The 26,275-nt window shown below is 38.4% G+C and overlaps 3 protein-coding genes and 1 pseudogene across 3 annotated transcripts; 2 read left to right on the forward strand and 2 right to left on the reverse strand.

Moving 5' to 3' along the window:
- On the forward strand, positions 1 to 2,897 carry LOC143633373 (cyclic nucleotide-gated ion channel 1-like). Its single transcript, XM_077101690.1, has 5 exons — positions 1 to 765; positions 859 to 1,160; positions 1,255 to 1,366; positions 1,836 to 2,072; positions 2,158 to 2,897. The coding sequence occupies exons 1-5, from the start codon at positions 1 to 3 to the stop codon at positions 2,851 to 2,853; spliced, it is 2,112 nt and encodes a 703-aa protein (XP_076957805.1). The 3' UTR covers positions 2,854 to 2,897.
- Positions 2,898 to 3,938: 1,041 nt separating this feature from the next.
- On the forward strand, positions 3,939 to 7,750 carry LOC143633388 (plastidial pyruvate kinase 4, chloroplastic-like). Its single transcript, XM_077101705.1, has 4 exons — positions 3,939 to 4,051; positions 5,173 to 5,597; positions 5,773 to 7,374; positions 7,461 to 7,750. The coding sequence occupies exons 1-4, from the start codon at positions 3,989 to 3,991 to the stop codon at positions 7,594 to 7,596; spliced, it is 2,226 nt and encodes a 741-aa protein (XP_076957820.1). The 5' UTR covers positions 3,939 to 3,988; the 3' UTR covers positions 7,597 to 7,750.
- A 227-nt stretch (positions 7,751 to 7,977) lies between these two features.
- Positions 7,978 to 11,222, reverse strand: LOC143633374 (spermine synthase-like). The gene is made up of 10 exons (XM_077101691.1): positions 10,620 to 11,222; positions 10,013 to 10,057; positions 9,853 to 9,929; positions 9,646 to 9,768; positions 9,328 to 9,432; positions 9,180 to 9,252; positions 8,904 to 8,975; positions 8,636 to 8,831; positions 8,384 to 8,513; positions 7,978 to 8,189 (listed from the first exon to the last, which is right to left on the reverse strand). Exons 1-10 carry the CDS (start codon positions 10,723 to 10,725, stop codon positions 8,130 to 8,132), a joined length of 987 nt encoding a protein of 328 aa, XP_076957806.1. The 5' UTR covers positions 10,726 to 11,222; the 3' UTR covers positions 7,978 to 8,129.
- Positions 11,223 to 11,801: 579 nt separating this feature from the next.
- LOC143633389 (pentatricopeptide repeat-containing protein At3g49170, chloroplastic pseudogene) lies at positions 11,802 to 14,552 on the reverse strand (annotated as a pseudogene).
- Between the last annotated feature and the right edge of the window lie 11,723 nt (positions 14,553 to 26,275).

Genomic DNA, 26,275 nt, shown 5'->3' on the forward strand with positions numbered 1-26,275 from the left:
ATGAGGACTGTAAATCAGAGAAAAACTGCAATGGAGGTTCTAAACAGATTTAGAACATCCTTAGGTTCGGTTTCCAGTGGGTTCCGGAAAGGCTTGGAACATGGTTCTGGAGGGGTTGAGAGGTTGAAACGATCAATGCAATCGCGCTCTCGTTCATTAAACAGGATTCTAAGTAGAGACCATGGCTCCGGGAAGAAAGTGCTTAACCCACAAGGGAAATTCTTGCAAAAGTGGAACAAAATATTCGTCTTGTCGTGTGTGGTTGCTGTTTCAGTGGACCCTTTGTTCTTGTATATTCCAATACTGAAAGACGACATGTCCAAGTGCCTGGATTTGGACCATGGGTTGCAGATCACAGCTAGCGTTTTGCGTTCATTCATGGATATTTTCTACATAGCTCATATCGTATTCCAGTTCCGTACTGGTTTTGTCGCTCCTTCTTCTCGAGTATTTGGTAGAGGTGTTCTAGTTGAGGATGCTTGGCTGATTGCAAAGAGATACATGGCCTCGTATTTTCTGGTTGACATTCTTGCTGTTCTTCCATTGCCACAGGTTGTGATTTTGATCATTATACCGACGATTCACGGATCAAAACCCTTGCACACAAAAAACATGTTGAAGTTTGTTGTACTTCTCCAGTACATCCCGAGGATGCTTCGAATCTATCCTCTGTACAACGAGGTCACGAAAACTTCTGGCATACTTACTGAAACCGCGTGGGCTGGAGCCGCTTTTAATCTCTTTCTTTACATGTTGGCTAGTCATGTAAGAGGTGGCATATTATATATTTATATCAACTAGTCTTTCCCTTTATGCATACATATCATTAATATAGTACATGTTTTTGATGATGCTTAGGTGTTAGGGGCCTTTTGGTACTTGTTTTCTATTGAACGTTTCGCAAGTTGCTGGCAAGAGACGTGCAGGAATACCTCGACAGGTGTATCGGGATGTTTGATTGCTTCATTTTCTTGTGATGATATGGAGGATCTGGCACTTAAAGACGCGTATTTGAATAAATGTTGCCCTATTGTGGAAATGGATAATCCTCCTTATGATTTTGGAATGTTTCTTCCTGCACTTCAATCTGGTGTTGTCAGCACAACTGATTTTCCTCAAAAATTCTTTTACTGTTTTTGGTGGGGCCTGCAGAATCTGAGGTCTGCAAAAACTGGTTGACTTTACATTAAAATCCATAGATAATATTAATACTAATACTAATACTAATATTGTTGTCTTGGTTAAATTTTGCAGTTCATTAGGCCAAAACCTGAAAACAAGCACTTATGTGTGGGAAATATGCTTTGCAGTGTGTATATCTATATTCGGTTTGGTTTTATTCTCGTTTCTCATTGGAAATATGCAGGTTAGTTGGTAACTAACTACTGATATATTTTTTATTAGAGTAAACTGCGATTAAATCCGAATTCATTAACCTCGTTAAGTCTAGTCGTTAAACCCATCAACGTGTCCCTCACGTGAGGTACAATTTTTGTCCTTTTTCTCCCCAAATAAACCCGCTTCTAATTCGTAAGATCCCTCACGTGAGGGGCTGGGGTTTATTTGGGAAAAAAAGGACAAAACTGCCCCTCACGTGAAGGGCACGCTGATGGTTTTAACGACCAGACTTAACGGGGTTAATGAATTCGGATTTAATTGCAAGTGAAATGAAACCATAGGGACAAAAAACGCAAATTTAAAACTATTGGACTAAAACTGCAGATTTGAACAAACCACAAGGACGAAAACCGCAGTTCGCTCTATTTTTTATATAATGTTTGAAACTGGTATTTTTTTTAAAGGCCTAATGGTGTGTGTGTGTGTGTGTTGTATAGACTTACTTGCAGTCGACAACGATAAGATTGGAGGAAATGAGGGTAAAAAGACGAGACGCAGAGCAGTGGATGTCCCATCGTATGCTTCCGGAATCTCTCAAGGAGCGAATCAGAAGGTACGAACAATATAGATGGCAGGAAACACGAGGTGTTGATGAGGATACTTTTATTCGGAACCTTCCTAAGGACCTCCGAAGGGATATAAAACGCCATCTTTGTTTGAAACTTTTAAAAAGGGTCAGTCTTTATACATTCCCTTGTTGTTTGCGGTTATGCTAACCGAGTGTTTAAGTTTAATAAAGTATGATATTGGTTGTTTTAGGTGCCCATGTTTGAGAAGATGGATGATCAACTAATGGATGCAATGTGTGACCGTTTGAAACCGGTTCTTTACACGGAGAACAGCTACATTGTGAGGGAAGGGGACCCGGTCGATGAAATGCTTTTTGTAATGCGAGGCAAATTATTAACTGCAACAACCAACGGTGGTCGGACGGGCTTTTTCAACTCTGACTATCTAAAACCAGGTGATTTTTGCGGTGAGGAGCTTCTTACATGGGCGTTGGATCCGCATACATCATCCAACCTCCCTACCTCTACCAGAACTGTCGAAGCGCTTGAAGAAGTTGAGGCGTTTGCATTGGTGGCTGACGATTTAAAATTTGTAGCGTCTCAGTTCAGAAGGCTTCACAGTAAGCAGTTACGTCACACGTTCAGGTTCTACTCGCAGCAGTGGAGGACATGGGCGGCTTGTTTCATACAGGCTGCATGGAGGCGGCATTGCAGGAAGAAGCTGGAAGATTCGCTTCGGGAAGAAGAAAACAGGCTGCAAGATGCATTGAGTGGATTTGATGAGAATGCACCTAGTTTGGGTGCGACTATGTATGCATCACGGTTTGCTGGTAATTTGCTTCGTCGTGTGAGGCGAGATGGTGCGAGGAAGAAGAGAGTTCCTGAGAAGTTACCGCCATTGATGCTTCAGAAGCCTGCAGAGCCAGATTTTACTGATGCAGTTTGATGAAATTAGTTTGGTTTGTGTTAATATAATTATTTGTATTTGTGTTGTACGTACAAGGAGGACATATGTAGTTACTTGGAGTGATGTAAAACAATCTCGGGTGATTTTTTTTTTATCAGTAACACATTTGTAAAACTGTAGATAAGTCTTCAAGTGTAACTTACCCATACATTAATATGCTTCACATGTCTCCTCCATGCTTTTTTTTTGGGTAGTTTATTGAAAAACAATATATTTCTTATTTTGAGTAATTCAACCGAAGACGGTAAAAAAAGAAATAAAGAAAGGTGTCGGATATGCTCCTAACAACTTTAACTTCTCATAATATATCAGACATGACACAATAAAATATGATGACCTGTGGTACTAAACACGAACACACACGATAACTAATTTTTACCATAAAAGCAAATCTTAACATCTATTAAATATAATATCGGGTTCTGACGGACACAAGTGTAATGGTATGTAAGTGTATATTTAGTGTTATTATTATTATTATTCTAAATAAAAATCTAAACATATTGCTAACATGTTTCATGTCATGTTAAATATGTTAAAATCTTATTTAAGACACAAAACTTGTTAAGCTCTAAGTTTAAACATGTTAAAATATATTACGTGTCATGTCGTGTGTTAAAATGTGTGTCTGTCATAAAAAGAATTAGGTTATTGTATGTACGTATGTATGTATGTTTGTTTGTGAGGTTGACCAAAGAAAATAAAGAAAGGAAGAATCTGGGTGGGTGGCTCGTGGCAGCCACACTCCTCTTCTCTCATCCATCAAATCTTCTTCTTCAATCAATAATTCATTCAGAAAGGTGAAATCTTTTTGTTTTTTATTCATTTCATATGTCTTGTTATTAATTTACACATACATACATGTCTTTTGATCATTCTTTATTTCTTTTTTTATGGGATATATATATATATATATATATGAATGAATGAAATTTGGCTGTTGAATTTAGTTTCTGATTCTTATTATTTCTCCCCGATTGGATTGAATTGGATTTAAGACAAAAAAAAAAAAACAAATAAACAATTATTAATTAATTATGGTATTTGAAATGATTACTGTTATCAGCAGTAGCAGGTTGGAAGATATATATTCATTGAACCATTTATCTTGTAGATGAAGTTCGCTGCAGCACCTTCACTCTCACTCACCAGCCATGCCTCCTCCTCTATTTATCATGTGAGCACACTCTCAAACTTATTAAGCTTATCCATGGATAATGAGAAAATTTCCCATCCCTAGTGGTCTGGCATGCTAACAAGTTTGGGATAGAATAACTTGTCCTAAAATGATCTTTTTATTTCAAATCAGAACGGGTTTTGACCAAAATGAATACGGGCCGACATTATTCCCATGTTTTAGAATATATATGTGTGTATTTATATCTCTACTAAAGAAAACTTCAAGTTATAAAAGTACATAGCATCAGTGATGGTAACTTGGTCCTGGTTTCTTATTATGTACGAAAAGTGCCATTCAATTTGTGTTAGTTTGACTGGTTTATGTAATTGGATCACAATATATGATTGGCTGATTTCTTATGCTAACGTGTGTGAAACAATTACTAAATTGTTATGCTAACGTTTGTGATTAAAAAAATACGAAAGGTATCTTGTTGGGGGATCTACAGCTAAAACATATTAAATATTTTAATAGTTGGTTACAAAATATATATATATATATATGATAAAAAGCAAATTGTAATGTTGCATGTTTCAAATGTATTACTCAACTTTGTCACTCAACTCAGGATCATAACTATAATTATGATCTCCTTCACACACAAATGGTGGCCAATAAACAACAAACAAACAAAATGTTAGTTTTTCGGGTGATTCGTTGAATAGAAATGTAGGATTCTATGGCCGTTTGGTTCAATCGATTGCGGGTCACTCCATTTTCAAAATCAACGTTTCTGACTTTCTTGCCTCGCTCTCTCCCTCTCTTCAGAAGAAGGCAGTGGACGACGGTGGTTTGCATGTTCAATGATCAATCAATAACCCATTAAACACCTGCCTCACCAACACTTTGTTGGATATCCAGTTTGACCCATAGCACTACCTGCTAGTGATAGAACTACTCGAATTTATATTTAACTTAGATATATTTCTTCTATACATCTACTTACTGCGTATGAAACTATTACCATTCACACATCACAAATCCTAAAGCCTGCAAGTTTTATTTATTTCATCAAATTGTGCTTAGTCTTTCTTTGCAATTTATAGTTTTGATGGCAGCATAAATGTCTTGTTCTTTTTTTGGCAATTAACAGACCGTTTTCAGGCCAATATTTGCAGGGCATTAACACAACTGAAGCATTGCTGTTGGTACCCTCAAACTTAAATGAGAAACCTCTACACTTGTCCTGTGGACTTAATGCTAAAATACTAGTTTCAAGGAGTGAGATGTTCCAAAGTTTGAGGACGCATAAACGGGTATTTCCATTGACGCTTATTGTATCTGCTATTCGAAAGGGAAATGATGAGCATGAAAGCATCGTCGGTGCTTACTCTGATGATCAATCACTTACAATCTCAAACGACAGTCGCAAGGCAAATGATTCATCAAAGGAAGTTGCTGCTGCTGCTTCATTATACCCGAGTGAAGATCATGCTAAACTTGTGGGAAACCATGGAAATCTTCTAGATAAACTAAAAGCGATTCACATGCATGCTTTAGCAATGGAACAGTGGAATGCTTCTCGACTAGAACAGTGTCACAGGTTTACATTACTTTATTTTGCTTTATAATGCTATGCTTGATCAAGTCATATGGAATCCAAAAACTGCAGTAAATCGAGATTTTTTGCATAAATCAAGATTCAACTGCTACCTTACTAATCATTGGCTTTCTAAACTTTGGCATGCAATAATACAAGTGTGTTCTTGTATCTGCAGACGGCATGCGATGAGTGCTGCAAACCTGATACACTATTTGGCTCTCAGAAGCCTTGATGTTGACCAGATAAAAGACGACCTGTCTTCAGTGGGACTTCTGAACTTGGAAACAATCAATCCATATGTAATCGCAAGCCTTTCTGCAGGAATCCAGATGTTGGAAAACCTAAAGTCCACCTCTTTAGTTGGAAGTGACAAAGGTAACAAAAGTCAGTTCACAACAAGTATGATGACAAATAAGGCAAATTCCAACCGGGACTTGCTCATCGGTCCACTTCAAGATGAAAGAAGTCATATCATGGTCACAGTTGGTACAGAAGCCATATCCAATGAAACATTTATTACCGACGTTCTTAAAAAAGGCGCCACAATCATTCGTATCAACTGTGCTCATGGTGATCCAAGTGTTTGGAGTGAGATCATCAGAAGAGTGAAGATGAACTCTCAGATGCTGGAGAGGCCATGTCGGATTCTCATGGATTTGGCGGGGCCGAAGCTACGAACCGGTAAGATGAAACCAGGTCCATGTGTCATGAAAATATCTCCAAAGAAGAGCGTGCATGGAAACGTGACCAACCCGGCCCATGTTTGGATTTCCCAAAAGGGAGCAGGCCCCCCACCGCCTCATGTTTCTCCGGATGCGGTCCTATATGTGGACGGCCAAGATTTTCTCACAAAGCTTGAGATTGGCGACACGGTTAGACTTAGTGACACGAGAGGTAAACAAAGGCTGCTCAAGATTTCAAAGAAATTTCCTGTTTTTAACGGTGTTGGATTCATGGCGGATTGCACAAAGACATGTTATGTTGAAAACGGAACGGAATTGTATATCAAAGGGAACAAAAAAAGGGCTTCATTTGGATGTGTGGTGGATGTGCCTCCTACTGAGACATTTGTTAGATTAAGAGTTGGAGATTTGCTAGTGATAATGCGAGATAGCTCAAACGAAGAAGTAACTTCTTCAATGGCTGGCACTCCTAGAGTCACTTGTTCATCCGGTTATCTATTTGACTCGGTCAAACCTGGAGAGCCTATTGCTTTTGATGATGGAAAAATATGGGGAGTCATCAAAGGGACTAGTGTTTCAGAAATAGTTGTTTCCATTACTCGTGCCGGTCCACGTGGCACTAAACTCGGTCCAGAGAAATCCATTAACATCCCCGAGAGCAAAATTAAATACGAAGGTTTAACTTCAAAAGATATTATCGATCTTGACTTTGTTGGTACACATGCTGACATGGTTGGAATTTCATTCGTCCGAAATGTGAATGATATTGTTGTGCTTCAGCAAGAGCTTAAGAAGAGGAAGCTAGAGCAGTTGGGGATTGTTTTGAAGATCGAAACTAAAGACGGGCTTAAAAACTTGGCTGTCATGATTCTAGAGGCGATGAAGCTACCAAATCCTTTAGGTGTCATGATTGCTAGAGGCGATCTTGCGGTTGAGTGCGGATGGGAGTTGTTAGCAGATATTCAAGAACAAATTCTGTCGATATGCAGTGCAGCACATATCCCGGTTATTTGGGCAACACAGGTACTCGAGACGTTGGTGAAGACTGGTGTGCCTACTAGAGCAGAGATAACAGATGTAGCGTGCGGAAGAAGGTTGTTATTTGAATTTGAATTTGTTTAATATGTTTAGATTTAAGAGAAATGATTTTAAGTGTGTCATACATACTTGCATACTGCAGGGCAAGTTGCATAATGTTGAACAAAGGGAAGCATATTCTGGAAGCCATTGGCACTTTAGATGCCATACTAAAAAGCAGCTCTACAAAGGTGAAGGCAGAAGTGAAACCACTTGTATTATCCAACCACCTCTTTTAATTATATTATACTATTGTGTTGTAGTGTCTGTACATAAACATTATCTAGATTTGATATTGGTGTTTTTTTCTTGGTGTGGAGGATGGATGACTGTAGCCATTTGGGATGGATGACTGTAGCTACATTATATTTTTACAAGGCTAAATTGGTTTTATTTATTCTTTTTAGTTTTACTCCTTTCATAAGTTTCAAGCCTAAATTGATGTTTTCAAAGTTGTACAGTTTATTTACAATTACAAATGTTAGGGGTAAATATTTACACCATGCAACTTTCAAGTTACAAGACATAATATTCTGTTATATCCTCTTTAACCATGTTACAAAATCTAAATCAATTTTTTTACTCTTAAGTGTACATTTAAATCACACAACATCTGAAAGCAAGACAAAACGTGCACATGCATACACGCAAAATACATTTATCGCAAAATACTCAGAAATTCAAAAGAAAGATTCATGAACATGTACAGAAGACAAACAAACCAAACCTCACATAACAGCTGCTCACACAGAATCACACAATGCTAACGACATTAAAGACAATTCACTTCCCTCTTGACGAAAGAAGGCAAGGCAAAAGCAGCTCTATGCATCTGTAAATCATTTAATATATTATCAGTACTTGGTACTTCAACTTTTTATTAAATACATCAATATATCAAGTATATGAACTTGATCTTTTTCAGTCCTTCATTCAAGTACTCTTTAGTTAATTTTTTTTAATCATTAAGTTAAAATGCAAGAGAAGATGTGACTATCATAGATGCACCAATATAAATATTGTTACCTGAGAGTTGTAGAATCTTAATTCTCTGTGATGCTTGAGTGTTCCCTCTAGCTTCTCAATGGGATTTACAGGAACCTTGAAGTTTACAGGCGGGCCATCCGTTGAGCACAGTATGAATCCAATAACACCACTGCGTAAAATATGCCAACATTGAGTTTTCTTTATATTTATATCCCGGCTTTTGTTTGATTCTCTTTTTGTTTTTCTATAAATGTTTCCAGATTATAAAATAGCCGACAAAATGAAAACTACCTGGGATATGTGGGGACGCTTGTCCACGCATAATGAACAGAACCCTTAAAAATGTGACGACAAGTGGTGATCATATCCTCAATAAGATGAGTGTGGAGCCACATACTCTCTGCCATGTTACATAGAACACCACCGGGCCTTAAGGCCCGCGCTAACATCTCAAAGAATGGCCTTTCCACAAGCCCTTGAGCAGGACCTACATTCGGAGAACATGAGTTAACGATAATGGTCAGATTTTAAAAATGTTAGGGAAACTTGCATGACATACCCACAGGATCAGACGAATCAACGATAATGGCATCATACTTTCCTTTTGGTGTGTTCCGGATAAACTCAAGAGCTGTCCAAATTAGAAAATAATGTTTTAAAATGACGAATGTTAATAAAAAGATTAAAAACACACTCAACATAGATCACTACTTAACTTGGATGTGAATCCTTAATAATTAAATCAACCATAATGAAATTACAAAGTTAAAGTTGTGCACCTATTTAACTTAATGAATAAAGCATGTGGTCAATATAAAAAAAGACAAGTAATTACCATCACCAACATGGAGATGAACACGGGGATCTTCAAAGCCAACAGCTAACTCAGGAAAAAACCTTTTACTAACCTACAAAGCAGAAATAACAGAATGAGCCCCCGTGATATAAAATAAAAATTGAGAGATTATTCTTTCATCACATACATCTATAACCATCATATCTATTTCACATATATCGATCAATTCCACAGAGCTGTGGCGAGATACTTCTCTAAGAACTCCACCATCGCCGCCTCCCACAACCAGAACCTGGTATACACCATACGATATTATTATTAACCATCTTATCTATTTCACATAAAAATAATAATATAAAACAATAGCTGTATTTGAAAAACATATTCAATGTAGCATAACATAAAAGCAAGATGTGTGCCCTGCAATGACTTTATACATTCCAAATGCGGATGCATTAATATCAGTTAGTACATCTTCATGATGACGAGTTTCAAGTAGAGGTACCTTTTTTGGCGATTCAATGGAACAGAGGGGAAGATGGGCAATCATTTCCTGATAGGCACACTCATCTTTCTCGGTCAGCTGAAGAATACCATCAAGGACAAGCACTTTTCCATATGGTGCAGACTGTAAACCAAAATTATAACTTCAACATATATGTGATTCTTCATAAAGATGATTAAGGACTAGGTTGATCTTCAAATGTGATACCTCAAAAACCAGGACCTCCTGGTACTCTGATTTTTTCTTGAACAAAATCTGTTCTACTTTCACGGAATGTGCTTCTCCTTCATGCAAAGTAAAAAAGATGAGCTCAAGTTGCAATCATAACTTACAGGCACAACTAACATGAACTTGAGTCTTAACATACCTGGCCACATGGGATTGTTGAAGTACTTGTTTTTACCGACTTTATCTGCAATTAACATTATAATAATGATCAAAAGGTGGTCAACAGTCAAAAATCAAGATGCCAGTAAACTAACAAGCCTACTTGTAACATCCGGCCTCTCACACTTTTTCTACTAATGATTATCTTATCATATAAGGGTCAAAGTGTCAAACAATCACTTTCAATTAGCAGCAGATAATTTGATAATGTAGTATATCCAGCTATTGTATATGTTACAATTAAGTAATGAAAATGTTCTAAAGTCTTAGGGGGCGTTTGGGATTCCTTGTTTTAGCTCCTTATAGCTTATAACTTATGAGTTTAAGTTATAAAGTGTTTGGAAAAATTAGATCTTGTGAGTGTATAAGGTATAAGTTACAACTTTGTAACTTATAACTTATGCCTTAAATAAGTTATAAGGAGGTAAAAAGGAATCCCAAACACCCAACATCATCAAAAGTGACTATTAGAACTTCAAGCAGCAACAACACATTCAAACAATGACTTTTTAAAAGTGCATATCCAAACACCCTAAGAAGTAACAAAGTTTAGAGAAAAAAAAACTAAAAGAAGACGGGATATTGACCTGAGAACCATCCAGATACAACAGTTGCATGACAATTGGCTCCAACTAGTGGGTCAATAGGGAAGGCTTGGGCCTTCAGGCAGCAAGACGGGATATTAGCCTCCATAGATTCTCTCCAGCTTCAGCCTCTAATCAGCAAAACACGTACCTTACACTTTATATATTAAACATGCAGCAAGATAACATAAATATGAATATTACAAATGAACAACCCATATTATATAACAGTAGAGAATACAGAAAGGTTGCATCAAAGAATAAATCATGCATAGACACATGGACATCCAATTCAACAACCATTATATTCTGTTTCGAGAGAGACCATTAATTTGATTCCGCTTCCCTCTTTTGTGACATTGTAATTTTATTGTTTACTTTAACAGGAACATTTCACAAAGTGGATTCTAGTTAAACGAATCCGTACTGTTAACACACTAATCTAAAATTGGAGCACATGGACAGCTACCTAAATTAGCTTAAGATATAAGCTGAAGATCAAGATTCTGTATAAGTAATCACACAAATAAAAAAGGAATAAGTAATGAAGTATTGAATATTGATTGAAATCACCAGAGTAGCACTACTTTCCGATAAAAGAGAAGCACTAAACCTCAAATACTACAAACCTCATGATTTTGACTATAAATTACAACTGTTGATAGAGATTATAAAAAGTCAACTGCTTATTTTGACAATAAAAAGTCAACTGTTAGATTTGTCTATTAAATTCAACTTCAATACATCAAACATGAACAAATGTCTGATTGCCTGTTACCCATAACACTTCAAACTTCATAATAATAACCTATACTAGATAAATCATGTGTTACACTGATCAGCCACACGCTGACACGTAATACAGTCAGGCCATAACCATTTCTCATTTCTTGTACTTCGATTCATTTTCTAGACATGCAGTCAGATACATCTTTGGATTCTGAAGCATATATAAAATCTTATACTACTTAAATCATACTTCAAACTCGTCAACAACAGTTCAACTTCTAAAACAATCAAACAATAACCATAGCTGGTAAGCTATTACCTCACAAGTGGCAAGCTAATTAATCAAATGTTAAATTTTACCCTTCCCCATGGCTAAACTATAACAGTAAAATCATTATAACTATAATAACCTTTATTTTAGCTACATGCGTTCGATCCACTTTTGGACCCAAATTTAATGGTGCAATTTTCTGTATATTGTTAAACTAATAACTTGTTTGAATATCAAAAACCTTCTCTATTGTTACAAGATACATACAGCAAAATTTCAATACATCCACATGTTCATCAACGTACACCGGCAACTAGAAAGAGGCAGCCATGGTTGAAACACTTAGCATCTTCAAGTCACAGCTTTTAAAACCACCTGGAAATCATCACCAATAATCGTTGCAAGAACATGAACCGTCCTTAAAATGATGAAATCTATTTGAATCTCTAACCACAATTTCTCTCCCCCTTGCTACTGATATATACTTCATTGCAGTATGACAGTCTCCACAAACCCTAAGATTCTTAAACACCCTTATTGGTTTCGTTCTCGACATACTTATTAGCCCAAACGCCACAGCAATCTTCTCACTATGTTGAACCAAGTATCGTTCTTTTTCTTCCTCATCAAGTTCATGAAGGACAAAATCTGTATCAGGAACGTAACCTAGTTTCTTTATGTCTACTACTAACTGATCTAACTCTTTGTATATCTCATGTGCACGGGGATGACATGTATCCCCTACATAGAACTTGTGAGCTTGGTTTTCAGCTTCTATCCAACTGCAACCTGCTTCCTTAATCAAGTTCCTTTCTTTCATGGTTTTTCGGATTTTGACCATGTTTTCCCATTGACCCTTTGAAGCATACAAGTTGGATAACAGTATATAAGCAGATGGATCATTTGGATCCAGCTCAGTGATCATTTTTGCAGATAATTTTCCCAATTCTGTATTACCATGGACTTGGCAGGCTCCTAGTAACGTTCGCCATACCAAAGCATCAGCCTTGAAAGGCATCGAGTCAATGAAGTCAACGGCTTTTTCAAGAAAGCCTGCCCTTCCTAATAAGTCCACCACACATGCATAATGTTCCATCTTTGGGGTTATCTTGTGCTCACTATACATTGAACTAAAGTGTCTCAGACCCTCATTAACCATCCCAGCATGACTACAAGCTGATAAAACAGCAATATACGTGACTTCATTTGGCTTCACACCCGCTTCAAGCATTTCATCGAACACTTTTAAAGCTCTTTTTGCTAGACCATGTTTTGCAAAACCAGTAATAATTGAAGTCCATGATATTACATTGCGGTCGTCCATTTTGTTAAAAACTCGAGCAGCTGCTTCTATGTCACCACACCGGGAATACATTGAAATCAAAGCATTACATACCCTTTGGTTGGAAGCAAAACCAGACTTCACCAGCCGAGCGTGCATTTCTTCACCCTTTCCAACGGCACCAAGACTGGCTGCTGCACTTAAAAGGCTGGCAAATGTGAAAGAATCGACCCCTGTTTGAGTCTCCTCAAATTTATTAAACATCTTAAAGGCTTCATCAGAACTTGTATTTTTAACATACCCATCCACAATGGCGTTGTAAGATATTAGATTCTTCTCGAGAAGAACTTCAAAAGCCTTTTGGGCATCATCCATGCTACCAGACCGGGCATACATGCTAATAAGAGAATTGCCGACACAGTTCACAGACACTAGACCTAACTTTACCGCATGGTTATGAACCTGTTTACCAATTTCAAGATCTGAAAGGCTGCCACATGCCTTTAAAACGCTTGAATAAGTAAAATGATTTGGTAAGACATCACCTTGCGTGATCATCTTACAATAGAGATCAATCGCAGAGGTATCAAGACCTCCACTTTGCACATATCCTGTTATAACCGCAGTCCAAGACATCACGTTATGGTCAGGCATCCGTTCGAAAACTTTTCTAGCATCCTCCATAGGCTCAGTAGTCGCACACTTGGCATACATGTCCACAAGACTGCATCCGATATACACATCCATACACAAACCTGACTTAATCACCCAAGAATGCATTTGCTGACCAACCAAAAGAAAACCCAATTCGGCACACGCAGACACGACACTACTCATCGTAAACCGATCAGGCATAAACCCAGACATCAGCATACGCGAGAACAACTCAATCCCATCTCTATGACGTCCCAGCTGCGCAAACCTCGTTATCAACAAAGTCCAAGTAACCGAATTTCTCTCGGGCATTTTATCAAACACCTTACACGCGGACTCCAAGTCACGAAAACCCTTTGCGAATAGATCAATCAGCGCACACCCGACACACACGTCGGACTCAAAGAACCCCGTCTTGATCACAAACCCGAAAATCGCTTCTCCCGTGCACGCGTTATCCCGGTTACAACACGCGTGAATGACGGCGGAGAAAGAAAACTGGTTTGGGTATTCTCCATGCGTAAGCATGTCAATAAAAGTAACCAAGGCTTGTGATTCCATTCCGTTATGTGCAAAACATGATATCATGGCACTCCAAGTAACCAAATCCTTTAACGAATTATTATCATTGGTCATGGAATCGAATATGGATTTAGCTGTGAGGCAGTCTCCGGACTTGGAATAGAGGGTAATGAGGGAATTGAGTATGATATTGTCTAATTTGAGTCCGGATTGGTTGAGTTTGGAATGAATGAGTTTGCCGAGTTGGTAATTACGGGTTCGGATGCAGGATTTGAGGAGGACGGAGAAGGTGGTGAGGTCAGGGGTGAGCTGCTGGTTATGGTTGATGACGTCAAGTGCTTCCTGAATTCGACCGGTGTTAGATAGACTGATCAGTCGGTCCTTAAATGGCTCGAAATTTAGGGTTTTTTTGGTGGATGATTTGTGAGACGTTGGCAAGAAGCTGCTGGCGGGAGGGAGAATGGACAGAACTGACATTATTATTATTATTCTCTGTGACTTCAACTTCAGATAGTGAAGAAGAAAGACAAGGTTTGGTCTTTTATCCACACACCATTTTTCAATTTCTTTCAAATTGATAACTCAGTTTATTTTTTAACTATGTTATTTAATAGTCATTATGTTATCTGTTAGGTCTTTGCGTAGTGGAGGTGCAATAAATTAGGACTAATGTGGCACCCATTTAATAAGGTGTGAGGATTTGTTTTTAGGATGTAATGGTAAATGGCTACAAATAATAATATAATAATATTATATGTATATATATTACACACACATAATAATATAATAATAATAATAATATTCTTTTCCTTCTTCCAGGCGACAAAACATTTCCGCCCCCGCCCCTTATCGCCCGGGGGCGGTGTTCCCCCCCAAAATTGCCCCACTCACCTTCCACATTTCGCCCACTACACAAAGCCTTATATGTTAGTGAAAAAATATGTGTCATGTAGATGTTCGTTAGGTAATTAGGTACACAGTGAATGTGAAAGATTGTTTTCACATTCAGGCTCACTAAAATGTGCTATTGTTAAGTGAGTTTGGTTGGGTGAGTGAAAAAAATTATTGTTTAAAAAAAGGAGTGGTTAAATGAAGGATTAAGATTGATGTTAAAACAAAAATGGGTTAATGTTTGAAGTGGAGAGTGTCTCAACGCCCATAGAGCTTCTCACGCCCAAAAGAGTGGTATTTCATGTAACCAACGCTATAACACGGTCTTAGAATGGGTTGACCTTAGGTAGTTAGGTACACCTTGGTGACAACTGGCGAAAGTGGCGTGTACAAAGTTATTGAATTAATCAAGGATGATGTCTCATTCTGGTTGCAAAATAGATCCAAACAAGATATTTTAATTTATACATATAAAAAGTAACGTGAAAATCGACCCGACGGCTATTGACATATCCATTTCTTATTTTTAACATGATCATTTTAGCTCGTTTTTCCTCTAATTACCAAGTATAAAAATAAAAATGAGTTACTATAATATAATTTTATAATAATATTGATAGATTCATATCAGAATTAATATAAAATAGAGATGTACATAAAGTGTATCCAACTATCCATCATATTTTTGTATAGATTTAGTTTGCCTGTGATATAAATTGTTTGTGGTTTGGTCTGGCCCGTTTGCAAAAGAAGGGCCCGTTAAAGGATTGAAAGTTGCATATGGATATGGATATGGATATGGATATCTATCTAATAAACCCACACACTAGAGGTTGTTGATTTATGGCTTTAGTCTAAGAAAGAATGCATTAACTGTTAATTATTTTATTTTTATCAGGTTCAGAGATTTATGGTTTTAGTCTAAGAGAGAATGTACCTTAGTTAATTTTCGTTTAATTAATTATGCGTTTTATGATTGTATTAAAACCAACTATTATATATAGATGCATATCTAGCTAGTTACATGCATATGCATAAATGGTCCCTGCCTTGTCCTGCCCTATCTATTCACTTCGATGCATCTCTTTTAGTTAATTAATTATAAGGTCCTCAAACATATATATCATTACTCATTAGAGATGGCAACCTGCTACCTGCAACACAAATATCATTACATTTGGGATAGCAACAAGCCACAAGTTTTGATAAGTTTTGTAGCTTTTAACCATAATATTTGAAAGAGTCATGACGCCTATCACTAAGCCTTCATGGGTGATATGGCGGGCAACCACGCCTATCACCACACCATAACACATACCTCCTTCAACATTAATAACAACGACACGCATATATATAAATTTAATTACGCTATAGAAATATATATAATTGATCAGAAGAAATATAATTAAGCTGGGTGGAGAGAATTTGAAAGTGACATTAAAGAAAAGGTGGATTTTCACATGCATTGGTAACCCATGATTTTGATGTGTTAACAATCATGGGGACGCCATTAATCAATAATGTCACAAACTTAATAGATAATAATAATAATAATAATACGAAACACTATATATACATATAGTCTCCAAGTCAACCTATCTACAAGCTAATTGCATGTATCATTAGTAATTGACTGGCTTTAACAATAATAACATCAATATATATACCCATGTACATATATCTCCCGCGCAGCCTGCAGCTCATGCCCGCGCTTCACAAAGGCAGCGTTGGCACTTGCTCGGTTCTCGCTAAGTTCTGCTTGGAGTTTCTCAGCTCTCTCTCGAGCGTCAGAAAGATTCCAAGCAGAAATCTTAGCCTCTTGCTTGGCCTCCACCAGGGCATCACGCACTTTTATATAATCATTGCGAAGCTCTTGGGAGGCAGCAAAGAACGCAGACCCAGCAAAAAGGTGGTCGTTGAGCAAGTCCACGCGAGCGCGGTCCTCCTGAAACCTCCTTTCAGCCGGAGGAACAGAGTGAGCCCAGAAGTCTTCACACACGCCCATGAATTGATATGAGCTATCTTCAGTAATATTCCAGCTCGGGCGGTATATGTGATCGGCTTCCTGCAAACACAAAGCAACGCAAAAGAAACGTTTTAGTTATCTAGACACTAATTTGGAAGTCCGCACAGCGGAGAAAAACAAACTTATACCTGCGGAGAACCGGCAGAAAGGTCAGCACCAGCTGGTGAGCTCCTGCCTGCCCCACGAGAAGAAGGCTGCGCCACGAAATCTCGTGGCGCTATAGGGCTTGCGCGGCCACCATCGGAATCTTCAAAATTGACCCCCTCATCATCCTCTGTAACAGGTCTTTTCTCCTGCGACTTGGAAAAATCAAAAACAGTCTCACGAGGAGGGCTGCGCGCAGGAGGAGGTGAGGGAGGTCTTGACGCCGTTAGATCAGCGCGTAAAATAGCCTCCTGCTCCTTAGTGATCCCAATGAGAGGAGATTCAGTGCTTGTTGAAGCAGAAGCAGAACTAACAGCGCCGGCGCCAGCAGTGCCACCAGCAGCTTGTGTGCTAGCTATAATTCCTATGAAAAACCAACAAGGAGAAATGATTCATAACTTGAACTAAAGGAAAAAATCAGAAAATCAAAGCGCAATAAATACCTTGGCGCACCGCCGTCCGCGAATTGAACATCGCCATGAAGTTCATTTTCCCCTTTTTCAAGGGTAAAGCAGGGGACTTCAAAGCAACCTTCGGCGCAGCCTCGGTACCTTGCCGCGCCTGAAGTTGAGCCACCAAAGTCGCCGGCTCTACAAACATTTGAGTGAACAAAGCTTCATTAATAACTCTATCGGAATCACGCTCATAAAACCACAAAATATAAACAAAGTATACCTGTTGGAGAAGATGAAACAGCAGGCGCAGCGCCGCTTCCCTTGTCCGCCGCGCGAAGAGATGAGGTGGCAGCACCATACCTCGTGTGGACGGGAGGATTGCCCACACCTCGAGGCAAAGAAGACGAGGAAAACTTGGAGGTAAATCCCTTGGTTTTCTCAAGTCCCTTCGCTTGGGTAGGAGGATCTTGGGCAACAGGGGCATCATTTTTCTTCTGTTTTTTACTGGCCCCTGCGCCAGTTTTGCCTTTAGCTTTGCGCTTGAGTTGTGGCGCCTCAGCTTCTTCCTCCACCTCCTCTTCCGCAAGCTCCAACTCATAATTCTCGAGCGCATCTACAATACGTGCAACAGAAATGTTAACCAAATTTGGTATTCTAAAGGCCTAAGCATAAGTACAAAGGCTTACCAGGCGCATCGCTGTCAAAGCAAAATTCTAAATCGACAGGGATGAACATATCATCGAAGCGATCGGGGAAAGCAACTTCCCCATCGCTCAGCGCGACAGAGCCACCCTCCATATGCTCGTCATAGGCGGCGTGAACGTATTCCTTGCTTACTGCATAAAACAAGACAAATGATATCAGCAAAACGAATTATATTCGCGCAGAAATAATGCAATGAGCAAATAACTCACCTAAGCCATTAACATGGATGACAGGCTTAGTCGCGCTGTCGGTCCACCTCTTGCTCATACCAACCCCCACCAGCGCCTCCTCGCAAATATTCTTGGCGGGGGATGGTTCAGCAGATAACTTGTTAACTCATGTGCCCGTTGGGTTCTTAAGAACATTCTCATCCGCGGGCGCAGAAGTGATCGCGCGCATGGTCATGCGGATGGGAATCACACCAGCCTTAATATAAAAAATTTTTTCAGTCCAGTCATGAAGGCTTTTGAAGGAAACAGTGCAGTACTTAACCTTCTGACTGCGCGGTGTGAATGAGAACCAAGAATCTTGGATTTTTGGCTTGTAAAAATATTGAAAGCGCCGAGGGGTGGGCTCCTCGCGCTGAGCTTTGCACATGAACTCAAAATGAGTCATGCGCACTAGTCCACAAGGATGGACTTGGGATATGTGAATCCCATAAAACTGAAGGAGCGCACCTATAAACCTTGTCATCGGAAGACAAAGGTTACAGTGAGTGAAAAAGTGAGAGTATAAAGAGATATAGCCGGTGGGCGGATCTGCCGCCGTTTGCCCGGTCGCCGGGAGCAGACAGCTGTACTCAGGGAGAAAACCCTGAGAGGCGACGAGATTATCGAAGTCAGACTGTTTCAATTTGCAGGGAATCTCATCCCATCTCTTCACCGTTTTGTTCTTCCCCACCTCCTCCGACGAGGCCTCGGCAGCCCGTTTACCCTTGCCGGTCTTCTTCAAAGTGGACATAACTAACGATTTTACACGGCGTTTGCTGGGGGAAATTGTGGTGTCTGGGTTATCAGACATACAATTGTGAATCAAACAGCGGTTACTTTAAGCACGGAAATCTCGAAGCAAAAGATAAAGGCTCTTAATCGGAATGAAAATTGAAGGAGAAAGAGCTCTGAAAATAACAATGAAGATGAAGAAAAAACCACTCAAAAGGCTTGCTTTTATAGGCCCAGGAGAGAGAAAGAAACAGGTAATGATCAGAGTTACGCTCACGCGCCCCCACTCGCAGGTGCAGGCCAACATGAGCGCGACACGTGTTCCTGACACTGTATGAGGAGACATGAAAGGCCACTGTAGCACCTCGAGCACACGAAAATTCTGACACATAACGTCTCCATCTCTGACGCATGTCAGCACCAACCAACCACGTACATGGACGATTCATTTCAACCAAAAGGATAGAATTTCGCGCAACGCACATATGAGAAATGAAAAAGAAAAGACAAACCCTATTAAAAGAGCAAACTATTAAGTCTAATATCTATCTTACCTCGCTCGCGCGAGACAAGACACACATTAGACTGGGAGGGCTTGAAGAGGTATGCACCCGCCTTAACATCGAGCGGGGCGGGTCAACCCAGAAGATATAGACAAGAGGCTTGAAATCAGGATGTCATGAAGACACAAAGCCAAAACCTATGCGCGTGGCGCATATCACATATGCTCACGCATATCACACATGTTCACGCATCACATATGCTCACGCGTATCACATATGCTCACGCATCATATATGCTCACGCATATCACATCTGCGCGTGGCGCATATCACATATGGTCACGCATATCACATCTGCGCGTGGCGCATATCACATATGCTCACGCATATTACATATGCTTGCGCATATCACATCTGCGCATGAAACATCTGCGCGTGAGAATAAAGAGAAGACCTCGCGCATCCCCAGGATAGGCGCATATCACACATGCACATAATCAACCACGTCCTTATCCAAATCAGGATAAGGACAACCATGATTGTGCTCATCAGACAACATTCCAGAAGGTATCCTTTAAGGAATAAAGAATATGCTGATGTTGACAGCTGCCAATGAAGGGTGGACAACTCAGCAAAGCCCATGTGCTACCACGTGATTACACATGGGTCAGGTGAAATACCTTGGTCAGAGAATATTCAATGAAAAAGCACCAGGTGTCCTAAGGACACGTGGCGCGAAGCAATAGGAGGAGGCCAAAAAGGCCCTAATTGGGTCTGAGCCCAATCATTGGAAACCATAATACTATAAATACCACACCACCTCCACAGTGGGAGGTAAGCAAGAAAATACATTCTAAGTCCTTACTCACTTTCAGATTATTATCTTCTCCTACAATATCTTATTCTCACACCGGAGGGTTACCCCAAAGAGGTCCCCTCTGTCCCTTTCTGAGGGGTAAGTTCACGGTGCTGCTCGTTTTGTAGGTGGAAGAACTCATATTCCGGAAAACCATCGGTGATATAGCACACTCATACCCGAAGAAAGTTGATCGTATACTAGTAAGTCGATCCACGTTTCTTCAATCAGTTTTATATTAAATAGTTTAACTTTGACCATGAAGCTAGCTAGTTGATGTGCGAGTGGTGATTAATTGTTGATCGACAATGATATTTTGGTAGATCGAGTTTGGACAAAAATAAACACTTTGGATTGACCACTAACACAATGCGTTGCGTGGGCACACCACCATGTGAAATTGCATGGGCCTGCTAGGTGCGGTCTCCTACTACATTACAACTTTGCACATGCCTTATTAATTCCTTATATTAACTACTCTTTAGCTGTAACACATAATTTCTTATATTCCTATAACTATTATTATTGTATTATTTATTGCTTTGTTGATTTTTCAACACTTATATTTAGATTATTAACATTAAATTCTTTAGCATCACATCAACATACATACCCAATCTATGAAAACAAACCAACGGTTGTATAATGTATAAACAAAAGTGGTGAGTTTTTACCTTTTCAAAAACTTCATTATATATGCCTTTATCATATTTATATCAATAATAACATACATAAATACATATATACAAGATAGTGAGCAAGCTATGATTACCACATACATTGACCCACAGAATAATAAGTTAGAAAGTGGTATGTTTTCTTTATATCAGATTACAGATAGAAATAGTCAACTAGAACCACCAATTATCATTTTTGGCTGACTTGTTGAATATGAAACATGGCATTCAAACATGTTATATTCATTCATATATGTATCTGAAATAAAAAAAGAAAAAATAATATAGGAATACATAAAAAGATGTTGTCCATGTAAACAGTAGTTTTCTTTTTTTTTTCTTTTTTTTTTCATTTTACTTTTGAAGTTTCATTTTCACCCTTATACAATAAATAATATATGTCTTTTAACTTATTTAATTTATATATCATGCAACTTGATTTTTCTCTAGTAACTAGAACTTTATAGAAACTCAATATGCAATTGTATTAAAACAACAATTTCTTGACATTCTGGTGTGAATTATAGATTTTGTACATTCATTCAAATTAATGTAATACATTTTTCCGTCCTGTGTACTACATTGATTTTAAAACTAGTTAATTATATAATAAAAAAATGTTGTTGTACATGAAGCTCGTGAAGTGATACATCATCATTTAGCCAATCCGCTAAATGATACAAATGTATACGGGAGAAAAAAAATGGCACCTCACTCTTCATTTCTGTGTTATAGAGAGATTTTGTATAACATGTTCAAAGGAGGGTGAACAAGTTGTTGCATGCAAGCTACAAATGAAATATGTTATTGATTATTTCTTCATGGTAAATCATTATATACTCAACCCATCTATAACTTCCTCCTTACGTGTTAAATACATATATACTTGTTAACTCATCACCAATTCCCTGAACCGACATTACTAGTCTTTTCTCTCTTTCCCTTAATTCGGGTCCATATGTCGAAAATTACGCTTCACCAGACCTAGCTCCCAGCATGACATGTTGCCTTACCATTTTTGTTGTTTTATCTTTTAATGTCTTACACATAATGACTAATGTGGCGATTTTGCATACCAAATTAACACGATTATTTGAGTTGACCTAATAAGATTTATAAGATTTTTATGTTTTGAGAGATGGGAGAGAAAAAAATAAAAAATTCCCCTGCCCTGCCCTGCCCTGCCCTGCCCTGCCCTGCCCTCTCTTTTAAGAAAATAATTGCGCAAACATAGTGAGTTTATCATATGTTGGTCTCAAATCTGTTTAGCAAGTGTAATTGAAATTTGAAAGTATCCTCTACAGGAATTAACATTTTTATTTTTTTTAAAAAAGGATTATAACTTGTTTATTTAACACAAATCATCTTTTCTCTTTTAAGCTCTTGGATTTGCATGTCTGGTGCCTGCCAAACTCATGGGGATGCATGGACCTTGATCTAATCGGATATGCACGTCTAATTTCTTCTTTATTTGGTTAGGGTTACACGATGAAATTGGTTTATGTTCGAAAAGAACCTATGAAAGATCATTCAACTCAATTTCTCTCGGAAATACTATGATAAGTTCAAGTTTGATGATTTTTTTTCTTCCAGAAATCATTCTGTTGTCTTAAAACTCAAATTTCATCAAGAAGAAAAGAATTAATATATAAAATCATGAAAGTTTCAATAACCAAAATGGCTTAAGTTAATTATAACTAAAATAAACTGAAAGAAGAAATATGCATAATAATAAGTTAATAATTTGTTTCTTTTACATAAATTGGTTTATTATTATAAATCCTTTTATTAGAACTAGAAATAGAAATAGCTAGCATGATAGCCGAACGATGACGAGCCTTCGAATAAAAAGTTATAAAAAACAAAAGACTAGAATTAGAAGATAAAATATAAAGTAAGAATAGAGCAAAATCGAGTGTTACATTACATGGGCAATTTAAAATTGAATAGTGGAAGGTTTTTGAAGTGTTAATATTAATATTTATTTATTTATTAATTAAAAAATAAGACTTAAGGAATGGAATGAAATGGATAATTGGGGTGCCTGCCAGTAGTTGCCACCAGCTAAGCCTTCCGACATCGACTTCACAACAACAACTACTACTACTGCTGCATCGACTTCACAACAACAACTACTACTACTACTGCTGCATACTTGACCACCGTATATACATTACACACACACACCCTTACACTCCCATCCATCATTCATTCTCCTTGATTAATTCACTATGGAATACGGCAGGCTTGGCAAGTACCAAAGTTACTATCATTAAAAAGTTCACACATTCACAATAAAAGTTTTCTACTTTCACTGTAACACTTTTTGGAAGCAAGATAAAACGCGTTATTTTCCTTTTTGAAAGTTTATTCACGTGCATTAAATATTGCTATGTTCTTAAATATTCTAGAGGAGCTCCAATCAAGTGATTCTTTGTGAAACTTAAGATTATAATATTACTTTGGTTAGTTATATTGGAGAATAACGCTTTTAAAATAGTAATAATAATAATAATAATAATATAGGAGTAGATGCCAAGTGTAAAAATGTGGAGTAACTTTTTAGTTCGTTAATTATAAAGTCTCCTAGTTTAAATACATATAGTAGGAGGGGAGATAGGGGCAATCATGGGTTGTTTTTGTTGAATGTGATCATTATTAGGCTGAGGGGTGTGGGGGGCGCGAGAGGGGGTGCGAGTGGGGGCGCCAGCCAATAATATTGTGACGTGTGGCAGAGAGAGAAACTTGATAAGATGGGTGTTGGTAGTGGTGCTCGCGCCCCGGGACATGGTGTGGAGGGGCGCGAGAGGGGGCGCGAGCGGTTTTTTTTTTTATTTTTTTATAAATGTATTAAAAAAACGTATTATTAAACAAACTCAAAAATTATTTAAAAAAACACACATTTTTTTGAAAATTCATAATAAAAAAAAACATACTAAAAATTAAACAAACAATAATATTTAATAATAAAACTAATCTAATACAAGATCATCTGGTCGCCTCGCCCACAAATGTTCAACCAACTCATGTCGAAGATCCCCGTGTATCTCACGGCTCTTGATATTTGCTATGTTATGAAGTTTTTGTTGATCACTGATTGTGGACGGTTGTGGCGGAATGTCACCTTGGTAGTTTTGGCATATAGCTTTGCCCTCGTCTTCTAACGTCATGTTGTGTAGGATAAGACACGTGTAGACGACGTCCATTATCCTCTCCCGAGTCCAATAACGTATCGGGTTCGCCAGAACATAATATTGTTTTTTTATAGCTCCAAAAGCTCTTTCAATATCTTTTCTAGCAGACTCTTGCTTCTTCGTAAAATACTTCCGTTTGTCGGCGACTGGATCTGTAAAAGCTTGAACTAACACAGCCCATTCGTTGTAAATACCATCGACCAGATAGTACCCGTACTTGAAGAGTTCTTCATTTGCAAGAAAAGATTGAGGTGGTTCAACCCCGTCGATAAGGTCGTTGATCAAATGTGACTGATCGATAACATTAAGGTCGTTATTTGACCCAGCAACACCAAAAAAAGCATGCCAAAACCAAAGATCCTGTGAAACCGCCGCCTCAAGTATGAGGGTCGGCCCTTCATGATCACCACGGTGGAACTGACCTCGCCAGGCCGTTGGACACATAGCCCATCCAACATGCGTACAATCGATGCTACCTAGCATCCCAGGAAAACCATGTTTTTCTGCGTGCACCTCATATATGCGTTGGATGTCATACGTTGTAGGTTTACGCAGATATCTCCGAGCGTAAGTCGATATGACTCCTACGTACAATATATATTACAAAATGTAATAAATATTTAATAAAAAGTAAAATTAATGTTTTTTACCTTGGCAGAAAAAATGAAGGGATTCACGTGCAACCCTTTTCGACATCTGTAAATACTCATCCAAAGCGTCCGACGAGATGCCGTACGCTAATTGACGGATAGCAGCCGTGCATTTTTGAAGAGGGGTAAAACCGGGAAGACCCCTAGCATCCTCCCTTTGTTGAAAAAAGGGATACCGTGCCTCTAAATCACTCGCTATACGCGTGAACAATTGCCTGCTCATTCGAAAACGAGTTCGAAAATCCGACTCCGCGTATACCGGTTGAGGGCTAAAATAATGCCTCATCAAAGTATCGTTAGCACCCGAACGATCACGATCACGAGGTGGTGCTCTAACCCTCGGGAGTCGGGGTTGATGGGCTTGATTTTGCAAGAGATTGACCACGGTTGCGGTCAAAACTCCCCCTACATGAAGAAGCAAATCATCCTCTTCGGATGAGTCGGAATCAGACGAGTACGACGACATTATTTTTAAAAAAAAAATTGGGTTGTTTTTGGATTTTTTTTGGGTATTATATAGGAGTTTGGGATATTATATATGAGTTTGGAGATTGAAGTTGTGTTTGATATGGTAAAAATGGGTTGATTTAGGGGTATTATATAGGATTTTGTAAAGGTTTTTTTAAAAAAGTTTGAAAGAAATGGGTAATATATAGGAAGTGTTGTATAAAGAAATAGGTAAGTTTGGTTTTTTTTTGAAGTTGTGTTAAGTGTTGTATAAAATGGGTAATTTATAGGAGTAAATTTTTTTTTTTTTTATTAAATAAAGAGCCAACGGCTCATTTTTAAGACTCCAACGGCTCTTTTCACCATTCCCAAGCCCATTTACGCCCCACAGGTCCCGCGACCCCCCTTGCGCCTGCTTTGTTTTTCGTGCTCGTGCCCCTCTCGCGCCTCGGTGGTGTGGTGCTCGCGCCCCGGGGCGCGAGCGGTTGGGCTCACGCGCCCTTTCTCGCGCTCCACACCCCTCAGCCTTATTATGTAGATAGAAGATTTGGTTAAGTTGGAAGTAATAATTATGCAATAAGTGTTTTAACTAACAAATGCTACCTAATTTTTGTTTTAAGCAAAACTTATTATATTTAATTATAAGGTGGGTGTGACATATCACGAAATTCTTTTATAACGAATTAAAGTGAGTTTGGAGGTGGACGTAAACACTAGTATATGATGGATGGAATTGGATTGTAACTGTTTGAATTAATAATAACAATAGGTAC

The sequence above is a fragment of the Bidens hawaiensis genome, unplaced genomic scaffold, assembly GCF_021521415.1.
Source record: "Bidens hawaiensis isolate Kalapana, Puna unplaced genomic scaffold, B.hawaiensis_p1.1 tig00006709_1, whole genome shotgun sequence".
NCBI lineage: Eukaryota > Viridiplantae > Streptophyta > Magnoliopsida > Asterales > Asteraceae > Bidens > Bidens hawaiensis.